Here is a 25,897-nt window from a genome sequence, read left to right on the forward strand (position 1 = left end):
TGACAACGTGGCAATGACTAAATTGACCTTTTTAATAACGAAATACAAATACATATATAGGAATACAAAATCATAAAGCCCTGGCATCCATGTAACAAGGAGTGAACTTTAATAAAGCAGCAATGAACAAAATTACTTAAGTTGATGCAGGTAGTAAATTTATTGTCATCAGAAACCTGATGATAAGCACTTGGCCAACTGTAAGTTTGACGATACATGCTTCTGCTATTCATCTTATTAGCTGGTTTGCATGCTTTCACCATTGCGCCATTCCATGCCAACTGCCCCAGCCGTAACGATCGGATATTGCAGACTCTGCTGATAAACGTTGTGCCGTTTTGCTGCACCACATGGAGAATTCTGGTAAAATAACTTCTGCATGAAAAAAAATTCATTTTCGTGGAACCCTTCCGAATTTCGCACGCTTTTGTTAAGCTATGCTTAATAGAAAAACAATTATTTAAAATCTGTCTTTGTATGCTGATGTGAAAAACTGTGCTTGCACCAGTACAATGGTTTTGTTTACACGTCTTAATACAAGAATTCCGAAATTTTTGTGCTCCACTTCCAGCTACATAATTTAAAAAGAACTATTGAAAGTTTCAATGTCATCGATTTTTTCTGAAACACACTTTCACTCTCCATGACCAACAAAAATATTTGTATGATTTTCGCATAAGTGTATGTAATTTGATACAAATATGTTGGTGGGCCAATTAGGCTTCAAGTCCTCTTTTAGAATATTTGCAGCAATCTTTTATTTTCTATGCTAATGCAGTCCCAGTAAAAATATATTGAATGCATCATTTTATATAACACTTGATTGCTAGGAAATGAAGAAAGCCACATCGAATAATTTTTTGGGTTTTTAGGAAGAAATTAATATTTGACATTGGCCCTCAGAAAGCACACGGCAATTCATTGTGTTGCAATTTTCCACACAGCAAATAGTCGCTCTTGCAGATGACACTTAACATGGGTGGTGGCAAGCTGCGAGGTGTATGTGAACGGCTGGTGGGAGCTGGAAAGTGTTGTTGGCTTGATGTCTAGGTTAGAAGTACTGAGTTTGTGTTAGAAATGTCAGCATGCTTGACAGGCCCGATGAACGCCGTAGACGCCGTAGAGCAGCTAAAGGTATTGTTGGCACATTGTGCTACAGGACCATCAGCACAACTAGTAAGCATGTGTAGTACGCATGCGTAGTTAGCAAACAGTTATGCCATCACTCGAGCGCTCCCCACCAGCACTGCTACAGACGCTGCCAACTTTCTGTTCTACGATGTCATTCTACACCATGATTCTCCTCGCCAATTGCTCACAGATTGTGGCAACACATTTTTGTGCCGAGTAATCGACGATCTTTTCTGGTCTTCTTCAACGAAGCATAAGTTGACCACTTCCAACCATCCCCAAACAAATGGCCTCACCGATCGCATAAATCGCACCCTCACAATCATGCTCTCAATGTATGTCTCGTCTGACGACCGTGATTGGGACCTGGCGCTACCTCGAGTGACCTTAGCCTACAATTCATCGCGTCATGACACAGCTGATTATCCACTTTTTTATATGCACTATGACCGTGATCCGACGTTATCACTGGACACCCTACTACCGGCTACTACACTTCCGCCTAGCGATACGCACGTGATGTTATCGCTCATACCGACCACTCGCGTCATATCGCCCGCTCTATGCTGTCGGCTTCACAAGCCACGCAGAAGACTCTCTACGACAGTCGGCATGTCGACGTGCGTTTCTCACCGGTTCTCTAGTTCTCCTGTGGTGCCCAGTTCGTCGTATTGGCTTGTCAGAGAAGTTATCTCGGTACATCTGTCCTTACCGTATCGTCCGCCAGGTAACGGACGTCACCCACAAGATCGTTCCCGTCTCTGAGACTACCCCGCCTGCAATCACACCCAGTGACGTAGTGCACGTCTGTAGGCTAATACTATACCGCGCTCCTGAGGTTCATGTGTAAATGCACCGAGTTGGCGCTTCTACCGCCGGCGGTAATGCTACGGAGCTAGTACAGTTCAAGGGCCACACATTCTGCCTGCAGAAGACGACAAAGAAGACTGGCCAATCCGGTGTGTCTGCTGTCCTCCACCTTTCTCGATGCTGTGCACACATCAGTGTAAAAAGATTATTACGCATTGTATAGACACTTTTCTTAGCGTTGTAGTTCAGAAAGTGGCCCTTTAGCACGATGGGCCATAAACACTGGTAGCTGTTCTCCGGGATTATATTTTTTTATTCGACACGCCAAGCATGGTCACATTTGCAATGCAAATACAGCACTTGTAATCATAATATCAAGGCGACCAGACTTTTGAGCTACCACCATCAACTGAGAAACACACCGCATCTTGCCAACGCCTGTGCCAAGTGTCCGCTGCAAAAGTGACGGAGTTCTGTGTGACCAAATGGCAATACTGCGAAATGCCTGCGAAATGCCTACTATGCGAAATGCCATGTGCCTTCTTTGGGTCAATATTAACAGTTATTTTCGTGCTAAAAAGAAAACATGATTTGATGTGACTTCTCCATTTCTTAACAATGGAGTTTTTTAAGAAATACCACATACAAAATATTTTCACTTGGTCCGCATCAATACAAAAACTGTAGTAAAAAATGCTGTAAGTGGCATACTTCCTCTTCTTTCACGATTTTTAAAATGATTTCAAGCATTATTGGCCCACAAAGATATTTGTGGGCCAATAAGACTCTTGCGGCACAGCTAAGACTCTTGACATGGAATGACCCTGTTTAGTTTATGCTTGCTGAACCCAATATATAGTGCGCAGGGCACCTAAAATTCTGTGTTACTGGTTATGTGTTTGCACAATGAAGAGTTTGGTAAAAGTCCTTGTGGTGAGGCATTGGTTCATTAGTGAATCACCGTCACTCAACAGGTCTGAAAAACCTTAGACGTCTTTGAACCCCAAACATTTGCTTCGTACAACGAACTCGCGTGCGGTTTTGATACATCTTGCCTTTTCAGACTATGTACTGCAGGAGTGTGCTTAACTGGGCTGGTTGGTACATGATTAAGGCGAGAGTAAACAGCGCTAAACACGGGGCGGAGAAAAACGATAGACACAAGCGCTGAGTGTCTGTCGTTCTTCTCCGTCCCGTGTTTAGCGCTGTTTGCTCTCGCCTTTTCAGACTATGTGTTTGCGTGTGTGCATACAACAGGCCTACCCAGTAAATGCTGGAATCCAGTAAATGCATGGTTGTAGGACAGTTGTAAAAGCTAGTATGGCTATTTAAAGTGCAAGGGAAGCCTTCTACTGGGCTATAGTCTGCTATCTGATTACAGCATTGCGTTCACATCTTGTTGTTGCCACGCTTAACGTCAAAATGTTGCCGTAAGCTCTGTGATTGGTTCGCTTTGAGCACGAAGTTGCAAGTAAACGGAAATTATTTTGGAGACGCTTGGTGCCATACTTAAACATTGCAGGTACATCTCCTTCGAGTGCAAAGCTTAACGACTGGCTCTGTACATCATCCGAGATTGTAACCTACATTTTACGAGTGCTAGAAACATTAAACAAGTACTCTGAATGGATATCAATGCCACACATGCACATGTAAACAAATATGGCTCGTGCAGCAGGTTTGTAACAGTGAAAAAGGCAGGGTTACACTAGTGCCCAGCAGAAAGCAATTCCAGTGGATCTTGTGGTGAATAGCGGGCTTAATAAACAGAAAACGTCCTGCTCTAATCACGACACTCTATTTGTGAGTCACCACTTCAAGTTGCACACACCTGGGCTGTCTACACTTGACCATGCAATGCTGTTGACCTTACGCATGTGTATACAGTTTTATGAATGCACATTCTGTTAATCTTCTGGCAAACTGCTTCTCGTTTTTGGAAAGTCAATAGGCGGGTCGCTGCTTGAGCTGGAAACTTCCGTATGAAAGGGATGTTCCAGAAATGTACAACATGTTTGCTGCACCCTTCGAGTAGCTTCCACCACCGCTGAAATTGTTTGATTGAGGTCGTCTACCCCAAACAGCTGTTCTCGGGATGTGGTGAAGAGAGGACTGCATAGTCAGCACCCAGTCCATCAAAGACGACGTTGTGTTGCTGTCTTTTCAATAGTCTACATACAAAATATACATAACATTAAAGTAAACGTTTCAAATTATTGTGGACAATCGTAATCTCCTTATGAGGCACCCTATAATATTATCAAAACTTAAACTGCGCTTAGGACCAGACACCAAAGCTGAAGCAGACCGGACGAACACAGACTAACAACTGATTTATTGAAATCACATAAACTTTCTTCCTGGATAAATGCGCGTGCGCAATAATAGTCATGCTGAACCATGACTGCCAGAGGGCACGTGAAATCCTAGAAGCCTCGTGGATAGTTGACATGGCCCAGATAAGTGCGTCAGCGATACATCTGTGTGTCTTTTAAATCCACAGCAAAGAAGTTGAATTTTACCTTTGATTTGCCTGACAATGCTTCTTTGCAGTTTTTAGATATATGGTTGTTTTTCAATGATGATAAACGCCTATGCTGGTCATACTCGTCACGTTCAAATGAGCCCCTTTTGCCTTTTGATTCCTCTCTCTCTAAGCTTGTGAAGAGGGGCATTCCGGTGTCATGCTTGAGGTCATCTCTTACTAAGTCATGTCACCACTACGTCAAAGATAGTGTCTCTTCTTAGGTGAATCGTCTCCGTAATGCAGGTTTCCCGCATGCACTACTCCAGGCTGTAGCTGAATCACTATTGAAGGTCGTATGCCACCGTACCACTGTCGCCGGCGAAAAAAAAGCGTAACAGAGAGACAAGCGAAAGTTTGAAGTGATGTCATATGTCCACAGGCTGTCGCATGGTATAAAATGGGTGGCGGGAATATTTGGAGTGGACGTGATTTTCTCAGCTCCTTGCAAGTTGTCGCGTTTGTGCGCTATTTCTGACAAAGGTAAACAAAAGAACGATGGATGTGGCGTGAAACACACACGACCGTATGTACCATGCAGAACGGAAGTATTGTATGAATTTCCCCTGACCTGTCGTATGGTCTATGTGGGGCAGACTGGGAGGTGTATTAAGCGCTTAATGGAACATTCGAACTCATTAGGGGATGGCAGTGGGAAGCACCTGCCTGTTCATTGTAGCACATGCGCGAAGAAGTGCGAGCCCATTTTTAGTAGCACGAAGGTGTTAGGGCGAGCGAAGAGCCAGATGACACGTGAAATCCTGGAAGCCTCGTGGATAACTAGACATGGCCCTGAAAAGTGCGCCAGTGAAACATCTGTGTATCTTTCCAGGAAATACGTTGATTTTCTTGAGTATATAGGGGTCTTGGTGGGGGAGTGTGCTTTCGTCACGCGGTCATGACTGTTATTGCGCACGCGCATTGTTCCAGGAGGGAAGTTTATGTGATTTCAATAAATCGGTTGTCAGTATGCGCTCGTCCTGTCTGCTTCTACTCGGGTGTCTCGTCCTCAGCGTAGTTTAGGTTTTCATAATATGTTTTACCAACTAGCCCCGCAGCACACGCTCCTCGAACCCTATAATAGAAGGCTCTAGTACTGTATTACCACTTCAGGTTCTTTACTGTGCACATGAATGCAAGTACACAATTCTTTTTACATTTTAGTGTAGGAATGCAAATGTCATGGCTGAGTCTACACCGTGGTTCATTCAAAATGTTATAAAAGATGCCTGGTGGGGAAAGAAAATGATTCTCCCATTCTTTCATCCACCTCCCAAATGTTTGAGATGTAATAGGGTGCTCAATTTTCAGCCGTTATACCAAGATTTCTTGGTTCGTATAGAACACCGTAGCCAGTAAGCCACTACAATGGGTGATACAAAAAGTATGAAACCATGTTACCAATTCTGACAGGCGAGTAGCATAAGGCGTGATTTGCCTTGGAGGAGCTTTCGTAGATACTAGACATGTGCGCCAGACCCGAAATTACCGGCGGCGGCGCGCCGGTGTTTCCACCTCCGGCGGCGGCGCGTGAACGGCGCAGGGTTCATCGGACCGGCGGCGGCGCAGCGCGAGGGGGAGGGGGGGAGGGCGAAGCAATGAATGTGATAAGTACACGCCATAATCATGAACGAGGGCTAGCAGCTAACTCTTTTTGCTCCGATCTCACTTAACTCTACAAAACGCTGGTGTATGGCAATACGGCCGCTCCCAGGAGAGAAGCGGTTTTCGGTCAGTTTGTCGTATCAGTGGCCCGAGCCCGAAGCAGTGAGTTCACAGCGCTCACAGCGCGTAGAAGGTATACGAGCCGTTCGCTGGGGGATGTCTGCCGTACAAGAATTCTACTTATATTAGATGCGAAGTATCTTATGGCGGAGTTCAGTCCGGTGGTGGTGGTGGTGGTGGTGGTGTGCGGCGTGACCACCCTTACTGCGCATGCGCATACCCTCACCACTCACCCTCTCCACTTCCTCTCTCTCATCCCCCTCTCCACTTCACCTCTCCCCTCCCCCTCTCCCATCCCCTCTCCCCTTTCCTCTTCTTCACTTTCCCTCTCCACTTCCCCTTTCCACTTTCCCTTTCCACTCTTCCTCTGAAACGCGGGCTAGACATGCCGAAATTCTCTCCTGCGCAACGCCGCGATGAGCACCAGCTTAGATAACTCGTATTTGATGGTACGAGATCAAAAGTTGCTATGTAGCGCACCCATTATGCGAGGTATTGGCGTTAAAGAGCATTGACATTATAGTAGAAAAAGGCTAATTATAGGCTAATGGACTCATGAGTCGACTCACTCAGACTCAGATCGAGCAGTGAGTGTGAGTCTGAGTGAGTTCGAGTGAATTATATTTTGGTGAGTCTGAGTCCGAGTGAGTCCAGTTGAGAAAAACTATAGTGAGCCATAGTCCGAGTGAGTCCGGATGGGGAAAAGTTTGGTGAGTCTGAGTCCGAGTGAGCTCTAAGGGTTTTATATGTTTCGTGAGTGAGTCTGAGTGAGCTCCACATTTTTTTTTTTCATACCTATGTCCGCAGTACTCACTAGCCATTTTCATAATTCTACTGGGATGCCAACGTACATGCTATGATGTGCAAACAGGCTTACTTGACATCGCGTTGTAACTTACAAATCTCTTTCTTTCATGCGTTATGTTCTGACACTTCGTGTAGTTCCTATTGAATTATTTACGCGCATACAGCTGTCGATGCCAACTCTGGAGTAAGCGCACATGTCTGTTTCACTATATATCTTTGCATGCGCTTTGTTAATAACAAAGGCCACAAGTTGCAAAATGAGGTGCGCAGCGATGTTTCGAAAGCAAAAATGATGTACCTTTATGCAGTTTTGTGATTAACGCAGTATATACGTCTGTTTCCCAGAGCGTTGAAGAATGAAACTGGATTCCAAGACTGTGGTGCTACGTACGGCAACGGCAGCTGCGACACCAATCCATGGACGGAGCCGGTGAACGCCTTGGTGGAGAGCCTATGCAGTGAGGAAAACTTGCGTGAGTGGACGTCTCGGGGTGCTCAGAAATGAAGGCTGTGTTACTAGCCGTCTTTGCAAGCGGTACAGCGAATCTACATATAATGTGGGTGCCGCGATAAAAATATGTCTCATGAACTGGCACCGCTGGTTCCTGTGCTACTACTGCACAAGGGAGAAAGAAAAGACCTCTTAAAGAGATAATTGACAGTTGAATGAGTTAGCTGGGCATTTTTTGTAAAATAACAGAGCGTAGCTGGTTGGTAGGAATTCATGTTAAAACGACAGGGCGCGCAAACACGGACAAAAGAGAGAAGTCAAGACTCCACAAACGCCGACTAACAACTGAAAAAGGCGCACAGCGGCGGAAAAGGAGGTAGACACAAAAACTTATCTGTGCATGCCCTGGCTAGAGGCGGTGCCTTTACCGCGTAACTTACTTGGATCTCCTCATGTGTCCGAGGAGAAAAGAACACGCATTCCCAATTTCATGAGCACCGCCTATTTTCTTTCGTTTTGCTTCTTGGCTAAAGCGGTGTGGCGGCATTGCGCGCTCAGCATTGTATAAAGAACCGAGGCGACGTGTATTGGTGAATGTTGTCCGACCGTTTCTGTAGACAAGTCTGGACTCCACACAGACCGCGTGCTAATGATTGCCCTACAGGTCGCTCACTAAAGCGAGCGAAAAGTGGCAGTGATTTGGACGGTAAAGTGACGCATATTTCTGAAGCCTAGACGTCAGCACGGCGCAGCGTCGTTGGGACAGGGAGAAGGGGAGGTAAATGAAGGTACGAGGAAAAAAATTCGGAAAGAGGAGGGTTTCTTAAGCAAAACGGAAAGGCGAGCTAGTTGGTACTGATTCATAATGGTGTAATAGTTGCGCAAAAAAGACGAAGACAAAGAAGTGAACACTACAAGCGCTTGTGGTGTTCACTACCTTGTCTTCATCTTTTTTGCGCAACTATTACACCATTATGAGGGTTTCTTTCCTTACCTCCTTCCCAGTGAGGGGTAGTCAACTGTATATTTCTTTTCCGGTTGACGTCCCTGCCTTTCCGCATTACATTTTTCTCTCTCATTTTGGCCAGATTAGACAGATCAGTGCTGGATCGTTTGCACGGAAAGAGTGTGCTAAAAGTCTTTCGGTACGTTGATGACAACGTTGCTTTCCTAGAGAAGGGTACGGACAGGGCTGGGCAAAGATACTTTGAAATTGTATCGCGATATGATACAGGATATTCAGGCAAGAAGTATTTGAGATACAGATACAAGATACTGCCACAATTGTATCCGATACGATACTTGGCAATTGTATCTTAAGATACATCGATAAATTCTCAAATTTGTTAATATATATCCATATAATGTAGCAGCAAACGCCTATGCACGAAAACGTCTGCTTGAAAATTTCTTAACTGTGACCTATTTGTTTCTGTGGGCAAATGTGGGCGCAGGCTATAGCCAGACGTGCACAGAGATCACCCAAGGACAAAAAGACACCACTTTATGTATAATTCGACACACACGGGTTTGTCCACTCACACCGCGATGTGGTCCGCTTTGGTGCGTCGATCGGTGTGGTCGACCCGGCCGCTCTCAGTCAGGGTGAAGAGGCGGGGCGCGTCGTGCTCCCCTGAGTCAGAACCGGGGCGTAGCCCGGCCTAGCAGGTAAATGCCAGGAAGCATCCTGGCATGGCAGTCGTCGCCTGGAATCACGCCTGGAGTGACGGCGGGAACTGCGTCATGAAGAGCGCCAAGAACGGAACCAGGGCAACTCCTTGGACAGCGCCTCGTCAGGAACAGCAGCAGTCAGCCGCCAGGGACTCCGCTGGGGACAGGATCCGGGGACAGGTGGGGCGAAGCCCAGGCTGGAAGAACCCCGTGATTGTGGGAGCCGGGGCGAGGCCCGGACCAGCAGGGCAGGACCGTGATGTCAGGGCGTGGCCCGATGTCCGATCCCGATCCGTCTCTGTCGCTCGCCGAGCTGTCCCCGTCGCTCGAGAGATTCCCTCGAGCCCGCGCACGAACACGAGCATAGTCGCGCTTCTTCGTTCTTTCACTATCACCATCACGGCGACTCCCGCGCACTTCAAATCCGGAATCGGCCCCGCACACCGATCACAAATCGAGAATCGGCCCCGCACACCGACCACAAATATACGTCAATGCCGACATACACTTCCTAAGTCAATGTTTTACCACAGTTTCATTTCAATGTCTCTTAGTATCTCAAAAGTTTCGCCCTTCTTGCTCAAAGTACATTAGCTTCCTTCCAAAACAACTTATTTGGGATTGTTTTAGCTTCTTCACAGGACAACTCTTTATCACTTCGCTGACAGCGGTTCTTGCTTGCCATTTTTGCAACTGATGGAAGTCGCTGCTCAGCTTGCCGAACAGCTAGCGGGTTGCATATAATCATAATAACTTGAATAAGAAGCCTTCGCACGATGGTGAAAATCGCACGATGGTTTGGTTTGGACTTTTACCTTGTCCGTAAAAGACCGTTTGCGCAATACTGTATATCCGGACAGGTGTACAGCAGCGACATTTTTTTGGGTGGCGGCGGGGAGGGTGCGCATGGTGTATACTATGGGTCTGAGACCTTTCGCTAGCGGCCCGGCGCACACACATGACCGTCTTCGTCCCATTTGTTTTTATTCTATTAATGAGTATGTTCGTGAGCTACACAGACATGACTGGTCTCAAGCATTTCTTTCGTGAGGAACATGTGGTCACCATGTGCTGAAACATAATCTTGAAACAAAAACTCTATATTTCAGAATACACGTCCAGATTTCACTCGTTGTATACATCGGTATCGATGTTTCTCGAATCCTGGCTCCAACTCCCCTTCAAAAATGACCTATATATGAGATATTGGATCCCTTCAAATGGCAGTGCCATTTTGTTCAAACTCTCTCCGAGCCCCGCTCGCCCCATCGTCACTGTCCTGACCCTTGGAATTAAATTTCGTGACTGCGGCCCGCTGGCTATAAGCTGAGTTTGAGACCCCTGGTGCATAGGTAGAGGACGTAAAACTGCAATTAAATTTGATATTCTACTTATCTGCTGGCGTAAAGGGTTCTTTGTTGATATACTCACTAACGTGCAATCTTCTAGCAATTTTTGTTCAACGAGAGAACATATGCAACACAGAAACGCCTCAGACGTATTGTATAGTTGCAGAAAGCATGGCAGGACACCGGCTCTATTCGCACTATTGCCGCTTATAGCTCCCATTACCTGGTGATTAGTAATACGAAAAATATTTAAGAAGACCTAAAACAGGAAAACAAATATAAGTAAAATAGAGAAGTGGTTCTGTATCAAACATTCGCATTGAATGAGCATAGAAACACAATACAGACGGCGCTCTTAATAGCTATGAGCATGAAGCATCGTCAGCTTACCTGTTGAGACAATAGAAAATTCGGTGCCTATAGAAAATTGCCCAAAACGGCTCGTTGAGATGCTCATGAGTAAAACGGAGCATTTAGTAAAACAATGTTTATCAAATCCCCTTCCTAACAGCTTAGTATAATACAAACTCAATTTTGCCATTTTTCTAAGCGGTAAGCAGAATGTTTGGTATTGTATACTCAAGGCACGCCTACATAATTATATAATTGTTTTCAAGATCGCCTTGGCAACGTGTAGACGTGTAAACAGTAGTAGAAATAAAGCAGACAGCTAGAAGAATAAAGCAGAGATCTTATTTTGGGAGCGTCTTACAACAGACATACTGCAGTGACCGACCGGAAAAACAGTACAGAGACCTAGGTAACGTATGGGATGCAAAATGACAGCTAAGAAAGCACTTGTGCTAATAATCAAATTATGATTTCCTAAATTATTTGAATAAAAGTAGCAGGAAGTGAAAAATACGGTACGCCAAGATATCTCCTATTAGGTAAACGCTTGCTGTATTAGATATAGCATCAGTACCGGTGGTTCTGATGTTGTTGGAATCTTATTTGCATATAGGTTGTTTCATTGCGTGCGAGTCAAACATACAACCACGAGACGCAAAACAACCCCTTTCTTGCACGCATCACATTTAGTTACGAAGCAAGACGCAAGGCAATCTTCAACAACGACACTATAGCAACATCAGATGTGCGCGATAGACGCCGCACGCAGTGGAGTACGCGGCCCAGGACTGTGTCACGGCATTGTCACGGCAAGTGTCACGGCATTGGCGCAAATAAAAAGAAAAAAATCGAGAAAACCAAAAGTACGTAGGCTGGGCGTAGACGTCCGCGCGCTTGTCTTTCTCATCTTCTGCCCTCACTGGAGGACTCTGGCGGAAAAATAAAATTACGTCACTGCCCTCAGATATATTCAGATGACTTGGTGGAACGAGTCTATCAGCTCGAGAAGCGGAGCTTGGCTAGCGATTATTGTTTCGCACAGTTGTGTAGCGACAGCAGTATCTTGTATCTTAAGATACGCGATACATTACCGAATGTATCGGAAATACAGATACAGATACTCGCCTTTCGAGACTTATCGCGATACAGATACAGGTATCTAAGATAGTATCTAAGATACATGTATCTTCGATACTGCCCAGCACTGTACGGATACGGTGCAGGAATATGACTTTGACGTTGTCAAGACGTTGAAAGACTGCTTTGAATCCCTTTATTGACATTTGAGCTGCCTACGATGAGTATTCGTCAGTTTCTTGACAATATCGGTTTTAGGCCTGACAAAACCTGCTGGTGGTCTGAAGTGCGAAGTAATAAGCGGATTTTGCCGTATACCTCGCCCCGCAAGGGCGTCTGCGCAAGCAGGCGTTTGGTGATTGGCGTCACCACGGACCCGAGCCTCCGGGGGGCGGGGGGGGGGTTTAGAACTCTCCCACGCCTCGCCGTGCGTGGCATTGCCGTGTCCGGGGAAAAGGGGATCCTGGGGGTTGAGCCAACGCCAGGTGATTGGACCTTTAAGGCCCCCGGCAGAGGCAACACACCCCTTTGGCCCCGGCTTCACGTAGACGGCACCCCTGGGCTGACCCACCCAGCGGAAACTGGCAGTCGCCTTTTCCTGTCCCTCTCTCCTGACACCTTGGTCTTTCGCTCTCACTGTATATCTTCCCTGTCTACTTCTCTCTTCCGTTTACTTCCGATTTTTCGTGGTGACGAGGGTTAACCCTGTGTCACGTAACCAACCTAGGTTATATCATATTTGGTTTTAGTGGCAATGGACACTTGACATGTCAGGGATCGCTCTCAACCTCTGCCATGTCCCTTCGTTGGTCTCGGTGGTGGGTGACTGGCATTGTCGCCGAACAAATCAATATTTTTATGGAATCCTCGAACCCTTCAACTGATCGTGCCCTGAAAAGGGTCCGACCCGATGCATCATTTCTGTTTTCGCCAAAAAACAAAGAAAAGTTCCCGAAGTTCCATGTGATGCATTGCGAACAACCATGTACAAAGGTTCGAGCTATTTCACCGTTTTTGGTTGCTAAGTGTCTAAGGGAAACTATTGGAAGCGGCTATAAGGCTAATAAGATGGCAAGCGGGGATTTGCTCCTCGAAGTAAAAGACAAAAACCAGTATAACAAGCTTGCACACCTCGTGGCGTTTGGAAACAATACTGTCTCGGTGATCGCACACCGGACCATCAATACTGTCAAAGGTGTAGTGTCAGACGAAGATCTAATGGAACTCAGTGATGCAGAACTCCTGGACGGATGGAGAGCTCAAAATGTAGTCCATATACAGCGCATCACAATCAGAACGAATGACATCGAAATCCCGACAAAGCACATAGTACTGACTTTCAGCTCAACTACCTTATCTGAAACTCTGGAAACCGGCTGCGTAAAACTGTATGTCAGACCCTACATTCCCAACTCGCAGCGCTGCTTTAAATGCCAAAGATTTGAGCATGCGTCCCAGGGCGGTCGAGGGCAGCTTACCTGCGCAAAATGTGGAACAACGGGACATTCTGTTGACGACTGCAATCATGATGAGACGCACTGTGCAAACTGCGACGGCCCTCACCCTGCGTACTCCAGAGCTTGTCCAGCCTGGAAGAAAGAAAAAGAAATTATGACTGTTAAAGTCAAATTAAATATTACGTTCCGTGAAGCACGACAACGTATTTCACCGTCATTGCAGTAAAAACATCTTTCGCCGAAGTGGTGCAACGGGGGGCGACACCACAACGGCCTTTGGCGGTGGCCCGGACCATGCGCAGCGTGCCGAGGCCAGCGCCACCTGCCCCCACGCCGGGAGCAGCCAAGGCTTCCCTGCCATGTCCGATCCTGACCACAGCAGTGGCGTCTATCTATCTATCTATCTATCTATCTATCTATCTATCTATCTATCTATCTATCTATCTATCTATCTATCTATCTATCTATCTATCTATCTATCTATCTATCTATCTATCTATCTATCTATCTATCTATCTATCTATCTATCTAGCCGCCTACGACATTGTTCTCTCGTGACCATTTCGTTGACTGGATATACACCAAAATTGGTATCGTGTGACATGAGTTTATAACGGACATAAATAGCGGGTCCTAACATGAAAATCATGATATGTATGTCATGTACGGCATGATTTACATGTCGCAAGGTGAACATCCTCATCCGCAAAGCTTATAAAATTGCCATGGGACTCTCACCAACCACATCCACGATGAAACTCCTCCAGATGGGGGTACACAATACCTGGGAAGAGTTAATTGAAGCGCAAAGGGTTAACCAGTTGGAAAGACTAAAACTTACAAAAACGGGGCAGGCACTTTTAAAGAATCTTGGCTACACAGTGGAAAAAGCAGCACACCTGCCTCAGTGTATTCCCCAAGAAATCAAAGATAAAATATTTGTGTGTCCACTATCCAGGAACATGCACCCGGAACACGACAAGGGAAGACAAGCACGAGCACGATTGTTACAGCAGAGGCTAGCGACCTATAGCAACAAAGAGAGCGTGCGTTACACGGATGCTGCTAAGTATCGAGGGGTAAACAAATATGTAGCTAGCGTGGTGGATGAAACAGGTAGGGAACTCGCTGCCGCTTCGACACATGCAAATGACGCAACTACCGCAGAAGAACTTGGCATTGCGTTAGCAATAAGTACAAGTTCTTCTTCAGTAACCATAGTGACGGATTCGCAAGAAGCATGTCGAAGATTTCAAAAAGGATCAATAAGTAAATCAACCCTTCGAATCCTCCTAAAGTGCGACTTCGAAGATGCAAGTATCCTCTGGACACCGGGGCACGAATCCCTAGCGGGGAACCGAGCGGCACATGCCGCAGCCCGAGAGCATACACACCGGGCTACTCCGCAGCGATATTCGGACTCCGAAAACGAAGAGGAGCCAATACCAAGAAAGTACTCCGACATACTCGCGCACTACAGGAAGCAACGACGCCACTATCCAGCGGCTCATAAAAGGCTTACTAGAGAGGAAGCAGTGACTTGGAGAAGGCTACAGGCGGGTACCTACCCGCACGGTACACTACTCCACGCAATGTACCCCGGCAACTTTAACAGGCACTGTACATACTGCCCGGCCACTGCCAACACCCTGTACCACATGGTATGGGGATGTCGCAACAACCCAAGTATCCCGCCCATAGACGAACTGAACGTGGACGAAAATCCGGAAGACCAGTGGGAGGCGCTGCTGACGTCCGCGAACCCTGAGGACATGCTCCGGTTGGTGGACAGGGCTCGAGCGTCAGCTGCAAGCCATGGCTACCTGGAATGAGGAAGTCACCCACCTCTGGGCGAAGAGCACGCGCGCCTGGTCCCTCAATAAAGTTTAATTCTCTCTCTCTCTTACGTGTCGCGCTCATGGTGCCCTCACGGCCATTTTGTTAGCTTGATATAAACCGAAATTGGTGTGGCGTGACATGACTGTATGGTGAACATAAATACACGTCGAAACATAAAAATCATGAAACACGGCATGATTTTTATGCCACGATCATGGTGCGCTTATGGCCATTTCGCTCGCATGATATATACCAAAATTAGTATGACGTGGCATTGCTCTATGACGAACACAAATGGCAGGTGGTATTAGGAAAAATTACACCATCTCCCGCTAAAGGGGACCGTGAGGCGATGCGAAGCCGGAGCACTTGCACGATCGCGTTCCGTTGGCGATCGTTGGGCATGCTACCGACCTCGCGTCGTGGAACGCGAAGAGGGACGCTACGCGTGACGTATCTTCCATCTAGCCTGGCCGTTAATTCTCACAGGGCGAGCGGGGAACGCGGTCGACAGGCGGGCGAGAGGGGGCAGCGTAGGAGAGGAGAGAGAAGGAGAGGGGACGCGCATGCGCTCGAGCTCACCGCGGCGTTGCGCAGGAGAGAATTTCGGCATGTCTAGCCCGCGTTTCCGAGGAAGAGTAGAAAGGGGGAGGGGTATGAGAGAGGGGTGTGGGAGAGGGAAAGTGGAGAGGGTAGGGGAGAGGGGGAGGGGAGGGGAAGTGGAGAGGGTGAGTGGAGAGGAGGTGTGTGGAGAGGTAATGCGCATGCGCAGTAAGGGTGGTCACGCCGCACACCACCACCACCACCACCACCGGATTGAGCTCCGCCTTAAGATACTTCGCATCTAAAATCACTAAATGCATCTCATATACGGCTTGATTTACATGCCGCCCTCACGGTGCGGTCGTGGGCGTTTCGCTAGCTTGATATACACCAGAGCACGCCTGTCTCGCACCTAGGCTGCTGGCGAGCCGAGCAGATACTCTCGCACCCAGACGCCGGGCTGACCGGGGCTGCCAAGGCGCGCGCGGGCTGCACCAAGTAAACTGGGCAAGCTGCAGTTCTGAGGCTTTAAAGTGCGAAAAAGTACCCGTTCACGCCGCTTCAGCGTATAAGAGCTCGTGCGGGCACTACTGCGTCGTCTTTGGATGCCAAAACAAGCTGCGCAACAAGAGGATATTAGCGTTTTCTGCGACGATTACGACGCGCCACGGAAAAAAGTGCCGGTGCGGTGTTTTCAGCTTCGCCGCGAGTGGATAACTGTGATTCAAGCAAAAAAACTAGGAGCCGAGTGAAAATGCGCGAGTAAGTACACTAACAGCGTGTATTCTGCAGTGTGATGCCCACCTATTTCATTTTGCGAACCTAATTTGCGTGGCACGCAGCTGGGTTGAAGGCAGGCGTGAGCTTTGTGTGGGGGTGCACTTCATACCTTTGAGCGTTTCCTTTGACGAAAATCTGGGGCAAGGTAGTGCTTTCAAGCACAAGCAATCAGCATGCTTTGCCACTTTCAACGTAGTATAAAGCTTTAGTGTTTTTGATGGCATCCACGCCTTCGAGATTTCGTCTTCAAAAGGTAATAAATGGCACGGTGCTCCTCAACAGCTGGCCAGAATTTCGCGCTTTCATTTCAGTGTTTGATGTCCCCAAACTTATTTGGACATGAGGCATCCAGCTGCACATAATACATATATTGGCACGTAAGTAAACAGTACTCGCGCCAGTGTCCTTTACGTCGCAGGCGTAGCTAACCGGCTTAACTAAGAGTAGCACAGTTTCGCTTGTAAAGCACCATCGTTACAAGAATAAAATAGCGCAGGTAGTTTCCAAAAGGGATCGCTGAACGATACTTCAGGTTATACTCTCTGATAGCACTCTTTTGTGAGCAAGACGCATTAGTGTAAGAGCGCCCGTGAAACAAAAATTACGTTCTGCGAAACTACCCGTAAAGCGTACTCTAATTATTACGCGATGCATGGTGAAATGATGAGCTTTCACAAAACTTTGTGCACAACTTGTAATATGGGGCAAAAAAATATCGTTTCACTCTTTCGCGAGCTGCACTGCAATTACGATTCACGCGTACTACAGCGAGAACGTTTTTTTTTTTAACAAATGTAACAGCGTGCGTATCTGACGAGGTTGCTTCCGCAGCCCACTCAGTACATACTGTATACATTGTGGACTTGCATGAGGAAGATGTTCTTGATGTTCCAATAAAATCAGCGAAAATGTCCAGGCTAGAAAAGACGCGAAACACGCTCTCCGACGGGCTGAGTTTCGGAAGTTTCACGTTTGCTCTGTGTAGCGTCTGCTGGCGTGGCAGCCCGCGCGTGTTGTTTCGTCGTGTGTGCGATAGATGGCGCGACGCGCGATGCAAATATGGCGATGCGCATGGGATTCGCTGTGTTCTGGTCTATATACCAAAATTTGTATGACGTCACATGTCTCTATGGCGAACACAACTGTCAGGACGTATTTTAACTTTAACGGCCGGGTCCAGTGTTATATATATATATATATATATATATATATATATATATATATATATATATATATATATATATATATATATATATATATATATATATGTGTGTGTGTTTCCGAATGTGATGGACGCAGGTGTTTTCTCCACGCCTCAGTTGCCTCACGGCCAGTGCTTCCACCTTAACTTTGCCATCGAGTGTGTCGCCAAGTCACTAGTCCAGTACGAGAGCATCGGCAACTTCCTGCGCTCAGAACGCAATGAGACCGTGTGCAGGTGAGTTGGGCTCTTGTTTAGGTTTCCACCATCTATCTTACTGTACCAAAGGAGAATCTTTGATTCGTGGTTTGTGCGGAACGAGAGACTGTGGCGCATGCGTGGCATCAGCATCCGCATGATTGCTATTGCAAAAAAGCAAGATCTTTAAAGCACCCAATCACATGGAACAAATTGTAATTCCAGTAGTTCAGCGTTACTAGATAGTTCCAGTCCATTTCTCGAAAGTATCGATGACTACACGAACGAAATGTATTGCCCTCTTGCAAATTCTTCTGTTGATGCCGACCGATGGTGAGCACAAATGTGTTATATGTTAGTTAGCAAAACAGCTAGACGTTTAGCAATGACCGGTTTCGTTCCACCTTTTCAGACCGAATGCTTAGACGACTAAGAGCAGTAATATTTGCGGTAAAGAATAGGAAACATGGCTGTATTGCTCAGCTGTTCCGAAGAATAACATCAGCAAATGATAACTGCTACGCAAGTAATAACTGCGAATTACTGCCAAGAGCTCACCAACGGTTTTGAGGCAGATGTGGCAAAGTGATGCCAATACTGTGCTGATAACTTTTTGCAAATCATTGTAAATATATAAGGCTGTGAAAACATAATCGAGGATGAACTGGCTCTGTAGTGTAGTGGCTTAGGTGTCTGCTTTAGCTGTTTGTTGTCATAAGTACTATTCCTGTGTCGTGTGTACTATGAATGCTGATGTCATATTTGTGTGTAAATACGTTAATATACATTTTCTAATTATTCCCAGAGATGAGGGTTACTGAAAATAGTCCGTAAAACGCTATTACAGTGCCTTTTTTTGTTTTTTGCCGCAGGCGCCTAATGGCCGGCTATTGACAGGACGCCACGTGTAAGCGCTGCAGGCCGTATCTAGCCAGGAAACTTATGACGTAAAATCCTGCCAAAGCTTCGTCAAGGCAACTCTGTTTTCTCTGAGAGCCGCCTACGGAGTTGCATAACGAATTGACTGGCAGAGGCCGTAATTTGAACGGATTTCCTGCCTGCAGGCGTGGATTCTAGCGCGTGTTTGACTAACCGTGTAGCGAAACTCTCCGAAACATGACACCTGCGTTCACATCTCTCCCTAAGAGAGCGGTAAGGTTCCGTTTCAATGTACGTTTTTTGGTTGCGAGCGCTCTACGCGTTTTGGTATAACGTGGATGTGTGCGTCTATGAATGTGCCATTTTTTGCCCTCGTTTAATTTTATACCAAAGCTGTTTCAATGTGATAACTTTCTTCCTGCGGAGCAGTTACTTCATTCTATTTCAAAAGGAGTAATGTACTCCATGAGGAGGCGTTACATCACCCTCTGTTTACAGATATGTGTTTCACCCCCGAAAAACGAGTGCCCTCTGAGAAAAGAGAGAACCATCCCAAAGTGTGTTCTGGCCAATGCTTTTGTTCTAAGAGTTGAAAAACAGCACTAAGAAGACAGGACGACGAAAGGACACAAACCACGGAGCTGACTAACAACCAAATGTGTTTTATTCTTCCACTCACCGTATATATATATATATATATATATATATATATATATATATATATATATATATATATATATATATATATATATATATATATACATATATATATATTGTAGAAGAACGACACAGAGACAGCACCCTTGCTGCGGGCAGGCTGTTCTATTTTCTCCTCGTCCTTCTCCTCTTCGCCCTCGTTCCCGAGCTTCTGTGCCACTCTTTGTCACTACACTCGGCCACGCTGCAACTGGTCTATTCCTGCAAGAAAAGCGCATAAGACAACGTCACGTTTGTCGACGGACGCAGTTCTTCATTCGCGACACATGCACAGCAAAGTTATTCCGCTTTCATGACGCGGAGCCGCCGTGGAGGCCTGGACGCCGTCCGTGGTCGGTGGCAAGTCCGTGAGTACTCGGCCACTTCGGAGTGTAGTGGACGCAGGGATGTCGGGGTCGGTAGTTCGCGACTGCGCCATTGTAGAAGAACGACAGAGAGACAGCACACAATATATATATATGTAACGTTACAAAACAGAGATGCGTCGTGGTTCAGTTGCCATGCATTTATTCTAATGCACGCGCACTTCTTCTTCGTCGCCTTCTCCTACCATCGCCTTGTTCATACGTTACACTTTTCCCCCTCCCCCCGAGAAAGTCGCAGTTCAGAAGGTACAAAATAACGCCGCAGTTTGCTAACATGAACAATATCAGTGTTTCTACCTAAAGGAAACACAGAGCGGTTGATCTCGTAGTTCACTGGTGAGACCTTGCGTAGAATCTTGTAAGGACCTTCCATAATGGAACTCAGTTTGCCGTTGTTGGGATGCCATGGTGTCTCGTAAAGGACAAAGTCACCGACTTGGAACTCAATCGGGAGAAATTTCCTATCATAGAGAACTTTGTTCTTATTGTGGTAGGCAATGGAATTGTTAACCGCAGCTTTCCGCGCTTCTTCAACAGTTTCTTCTCGTTGTTCCAGAATAGTTGGATACGATGGAATTCCATACATCAGGAATGAAGGTGCGTAGCCGGTAACTTCGTGGGGCGTTCTGTTGTACTCGTCTATTACTTCCGAGAGCAGTTTTGTCCAACACTTCTGTGGCTCGTCATTGATCTTACATTTAAGTCTGGTTACAATGGTCTGGTTTGTCCGCTCATTCATACCATTGCATTGCGGATGATGAGATGAAGTGAAGAGTTGATGTATTCGGTTGTGCTTTAGGAACTGCTTAAATTTTCCTGCAGTGAATCCCGTTCCACGATCTGAAAGGAACTTCCTTGGTTTTCCCGCAGCAAAAATGGTTTTCAGGCATGACATGTAGGCGTCACTGTTTTCACTTTTATGAGCGAACGCCCATACGTAGCGAGTAGCATGATCAATAACCAAATGGATAAATCTTTTTGACGAGCCGTATCCAGAAAATCCTCCAATGGTGTCCATTGCGAAGAGGTCAAAAGGCTCTTCAGCTGGAGGCAGAGATTCAAGTGTTCCATACTTCTTTGTTTTCGTCTTCTTGCATCTCTGGCATGTATCGCAATGCCGAATATAGGTGGCAACATCGGTTACCATATCCGGCCAATAGTATTGTGGAGACAGGAGTGACAGTGTCTTCTTCACTCCGACATGCCCGAAATGTTGATGTGCGTTCTTAAGAATGGTAGGGCGCAGTTCATGTGGCACATATATCTTCCTTAGTCCTTTTCTTTTGACGATGACTATGTTGTTTTCCAATGAATACGGTCCTCTTGGGTGCTCATTGGTGCATCGTTGAAGTTCGTCGTGTGACAGAAGTTGAACTATGGGGGCTCTAGAGAGTGTATCCGCTTCTACGTTGCTTACGCCTTTTTGATGTTTGATGTTGACTTCATACATTGACAGCTTTAAAGACCACCGGAAGAGACTACCTTGAGGATTCTTAACATTCTTCAACCACTGAAGTGCAGAGTGATCCGTTACGACAGTGAATGACTTTCCGTGAAGGTAGCAATGCCATTTATCAATGGCATCTATAATGCCAAGGCATTCTCTCTCTGTAATAGCATAGTTCATCTCATGCTTCAGTAGTTTGCGGGAATAATAGGCAATGGGATGTTCCTTGCCTTTGTCGTCAGGCTGCTTCAGCACTGCACCAATGCCTTCGGCAGACGCGTCACAGTACACAGTACATGGTATAGAAGGATCGTATATGCGAAGCACCGGTTCTTCAGTCATTCGCTCCTTCAGTTCCCGAAAGGCTTGCTCGCATGCTTCTGTCCACGACCACTTGCTGCCTTTGCAGAGTAGTTTCGTGAGGGGAAGAGCGATATCGCTGAAATGTGGGATGTACTGTCTGTAAGTGTTTACAGTGCCCAGGAAACGCTGGAGATCTTTCTCTCGTTTAGGTGTCGGAAATCTGAGTATTGCAGCCCCGTTACTTTGCTTAGGTGTCACTATTCCATGTGAAATCTTGTGGCCCAAATATTCAATGCTGGATCTTGCAAACTGGCACTTTTTTCGTTTTAGTCTTACGTTCTCGGTTTTAAGAGCTTTCAATAAAGCCTCAAGGTGTCGTATATGATCGTCAAATCTCTCCGAGTATACGACCACATCGTCAAAGTAGTTGTTAACATTAGTGAGCTGATGTTTGGCTATTATTGATTTCATGGCTCTTTCAAATGTAGCCGGAGCGTTCTTTAACCCGAACGGCATTACCAACCACTCATAATGACCATTAGCCGTGACAAACGCAGTTTTCTGAACGTCATCGGGATGCATTCGGACATGCCAGTATCCGGACGTTACATCCAACGTAGTGAAAAACACCGCCTTTCCCAAGTGGTCAAGAATATCATCTATACGTGGAATTGGTTGATAGTCGGGTACCGTTATGGCGTTGAGCTTGCGGTAGTCAATACATAGCCCAGTACGTCCTTCGCCCTTCTTTTCCGCTAGGATGACCGGTGCGGCGTAGGGGGACAACGAAGGCCTCACAACCCCTTGCTTAATGAGGGCGTCAACTTGTTTGTTAATCTCCGCTTTGTCTGCCTGTGAACATCTGTATGGTGCTCGATGAATTGGGACAGCATTGGTAAGTGCGATCCTATGTTGCTCAGTAGTGATGCATCCAATATCTGTTTGGGATTTCGAAAAGATCTCGTCATACTTGTTTAAAAGAGAGTCGAGCACTGCAGATTCACGCTCTGATAAGTTTTCCGAAGTCAGGGTGTTCATCAGCGGGGCTTCAATGGTTTGCTTTTCATTATGATCCGGTAGGTTCAAATTTTGACGTCCTTGCGTCACTGACTTGCTTTCCAAATTTACAGAAAGATTGAAGTACGAAGCGCTGTCTAGGCCAAGAATTAATTGCGTTCTCATGCCTCGCAGAACGTGTACATAAACTTTCTTTGTTACATTCCCAATTTGCAAGTGAATGTTTACGCGACCCAAAGTTCGAATGCTTGAAGTAACTTGCTGGACAGCGATGCTGGAGTCTCTCATCAACTGAAGTTTGAGCTGTTTGTACACATCCTCACTGATACAAGTAATGGTTGCTCCTGTATCAAGAATTGCAGTTACTGACCTTCCGTTGATGAGAGCTTTGAAGCGTATTAATGAAACTCTGGGTCGCTCTCCTCGTTTCCCGGTCTAGTCTCAATAGCAGACACGTTGCCGCGGCGCGGACATTCGTTGTGCCAATGAAACTGCCGTGGGAAGCCAGCAGCTGAGCAATATCTACATTCGTTTCGTGGGGCACGCGGTCGAGAAGTCAACGTTGGCTGCTGCGGTTTGCTGAAGAGACCTGAAGCTCCTGATGTAGTGCCATGATTACGAGCGAAAGAAACTCCTCTCACCCGTTTTAAGGATGTCTCGACCCGTTGAGCAGCGGCGAGCCACTCTGATGACGAGGTGAAAGACAGTCCGGCGAGCGCTAGTTCCACATCAGGAGGAACACCGTCAGTCAGTCCAGAAATGATGTGGTACTCTTTAAGGTCGGCCAAGGAGCCCAGTCGTTTTTTCTCGTCGTAGTAGTCCTTGATGGTCTGCCCTCCTTTCAGCCGGTAGTGAATGAAGAGACGGAAGGCATCTCCGTCGGTCGTAGCAAAGCGGTTTTGCATGCCGCTCTTGATATCGTCCCATGTCTCGCCTTTGCCGAAAATCTCTGTTAGGTACCACTTGAACGCTTCCCCTTCGATGTATTCGCTGAAGTGACTGACCCGATCGCTGTGTGTCCACGATGCCTCGACCGCCTTCGTATCGAAAAGAAGAAGCCACTTGTCGACGGGGACGTCTTCTGGTGTTCCCTTGTACTTCGGTATGTTGAGCGGAGTCTTCGGCTTAGCCATGGCAGATTGATGAGGTCGATCCTGTCGACTTGTGTAACGTTACAAAACAGAGATGCGTCGTGGTTCAGTTGCCATGCATTTATTCTAATGCACGCGCACTTCTTCTTCGTCGCCTTCTCCTACCATCGCCTTGTTCATACGTTACACACACATATGTATATATATATATATATATATATATATTCTACCACTATCACATGAAACAACAAAAAAGCTGAAAAAATAAAGGCTCAGCTCGCGCAGAGGCCACAAAGTGATCAACGGGACATGAGTGCCATCTTCGCAAGGCGGGAGATCGAGGTCAAGCTTACACATGTCTCGCCGCTATTGTGGCTACGATAAACTTCTGAAATGAGACTCGCGCGTTCGCAATAGTGTTTTGGCGCGGAAGTCGAATCTTTAAAAGGTGACTGGCAATCTAAATCCTTACAACGAAGAGACAATTGGCTATCTTCTTTTGTTCTCGATCTCTCGATTGACTTGCTGGAACAGGTTACCAAGCTTATTTCGGGCAGTAGGCAACAACCTAACGCCTACCTTTCTGAGCACTTTCTTGAGATGATGCGCAAGCTCGTGCACATAAGGGATAACCGCTGCGGTTTGCTGCGAGTGTGTCCGATTGAACACCTGTTGAGCGCATGCCCTTACAGCCTGCTACGACGGTTTCGCGGCGATGCTGGTGAAAAGCGTGACTGAGACCTGCAGGCTTGAGACACGCTACTTGCAAACGAAGACTCGCTTCCACTTGGTCGCCACAGGATCTTTCCAGCGCTGCCTTCATGCAAGCTCTTGCCCAACATACATGGCTATTTGAGAACGAGAGTTCCTAGTCTAAGAAGCGCGGCCTGTTGTCTGAAGGATGCTCAGTGGTCAATTGAAAAGGACGTATTTCTGTAAGGAACACCTTAAAAATTGTAGCAGCAGCAGGCTGCGCGTCAAGAGGGTTAGTACTATAAAAACAAAAATAAAAGTCGTCCATGTATCGCATCACCTTACCGTGCTAGTCTGACTGAGCTGCTTTTACGGTTAAAGCCCGTTTACGGTCATAGCTGGCTAGTAAAATGTCACTGAGAACCGGGGCAATGCATGAGCCTATGCGCACTCCTTTCTGCTGTATAAAATCAAGTAAACAATAAAGAAATAGCTAAATGCAACAGATGTTACTGCCGTACATCAAGAGAGATGTGGCAATCTCTTAGCTTTGAAATATGAATATTGTGGCGCAATGTGTACACTTTCTTGCACGTTTCATACGAGTTAAAGGCAGAACTCGTGGTTATATTCTCCTTGATTACTAGACGAGATGATTTAACTGCCACTAACGTTGAATAATAAGGGTTGCTAGCAGAATTGTAGTTGACGAAATATTGTCACGGGCGAAATAAGACAGACAGCCAGGTGTTGCCGTCTTCCCCAGAACCAGACCAGCAACAACAACGTTCTCTTCTTCTTCCACTCGCGTGTACGTGCCACAGCGGATGGCTCATACATGATGGCATGTGGCATTACTCCCTCTCTCAGAAAAGCATCGTCTCGATGCTGGTTATGCGCACTAAAAAAAGGAGGAAAGAAAAACAAAACGTCACTATACAAACGAAACAACTGTGCCCGTAAGGCAAAATGAACATGCTGCAGTCACTGAAGAAGTAAATAGAGAAAGTGGGACACAACAATAACAAGCAGAAAAGCAACAAAAAGAAAGAAGCTAAGTGGCCATAGTAGTTTTAAATCTTCATATCTACAATTCTTGGCCAATCCCCCAGAGTGGGTATGAGCCATGAGTAGAGGATCATCATCATCATCATCATCATTGTAGTCAAAGTCACTCTACGTTCGATTGACGACGCGAGAAATATGGCTTGAGCCTTGAAACATGAACCACATCAGTTTGTGGAAGCCGACGGGAACGTCTTGGGGTACCTTCTGGGAGAACCTCGTAGGTTACGTCGCTGAGTCGACGTAGAACCTTGTAGGGGCCGAAGTAGCGCCGCAGTAACTTCTCTGACCGGCCGCGCTGTCGGATGGGGGTCCACACCCAGACTTCATCGCCTGGTTTGAAGGTAACATCTCGGTGCCGAAGATTGTAGCGGCGTGCGTCTGCAGTTTGGCGACTCTCAATACG

The 25,897-nt window shown here is 46.5% G+C and overlaps 1 protein-coding gene across 1 annotated transcript in view; it reads left to right on the top strand.

Annotated features, from left to right (window-relative positions):
• LOC119395793 (uncharacterized) overlaps window positions 1-25,897 on the top strand; it is a 75,143-nt gene that overhangs the window by 19,971 nt on the left and 29,275 nt on the right. Inside the window, exons 3-4 of the mRNA XM_037662801.2 lie at window positions 7,343-7,470; window positions 17,815-17,953. Coding sequence (XP_037518729.1) covers window positions 7,343-7,470; window positions 17,815-17,953 — 267 coding nt within the window. The remainder of the gene's footprint in view (window positions 1-7,342; window positions 7,471-17,814; window positions 17,954-25,897) is intronic.

The sequence above is a fragment of the Rhipicephalus sanguineus genome, chromosome 6 (assembly GCF_013339695.2).
Source record: "Rhipicephalus sanguineus isolate Rsan-2018 chromosome 6, BIME_Rsan_1.4, whole genome shotgun sequence".
Lineage (NCBI taxonomy): Eukaryota > Metazoa > Arthropoda > Arachnida > Ixodida > Ixodidae > Rhipicephalus > Rhipicephalus sanguineus.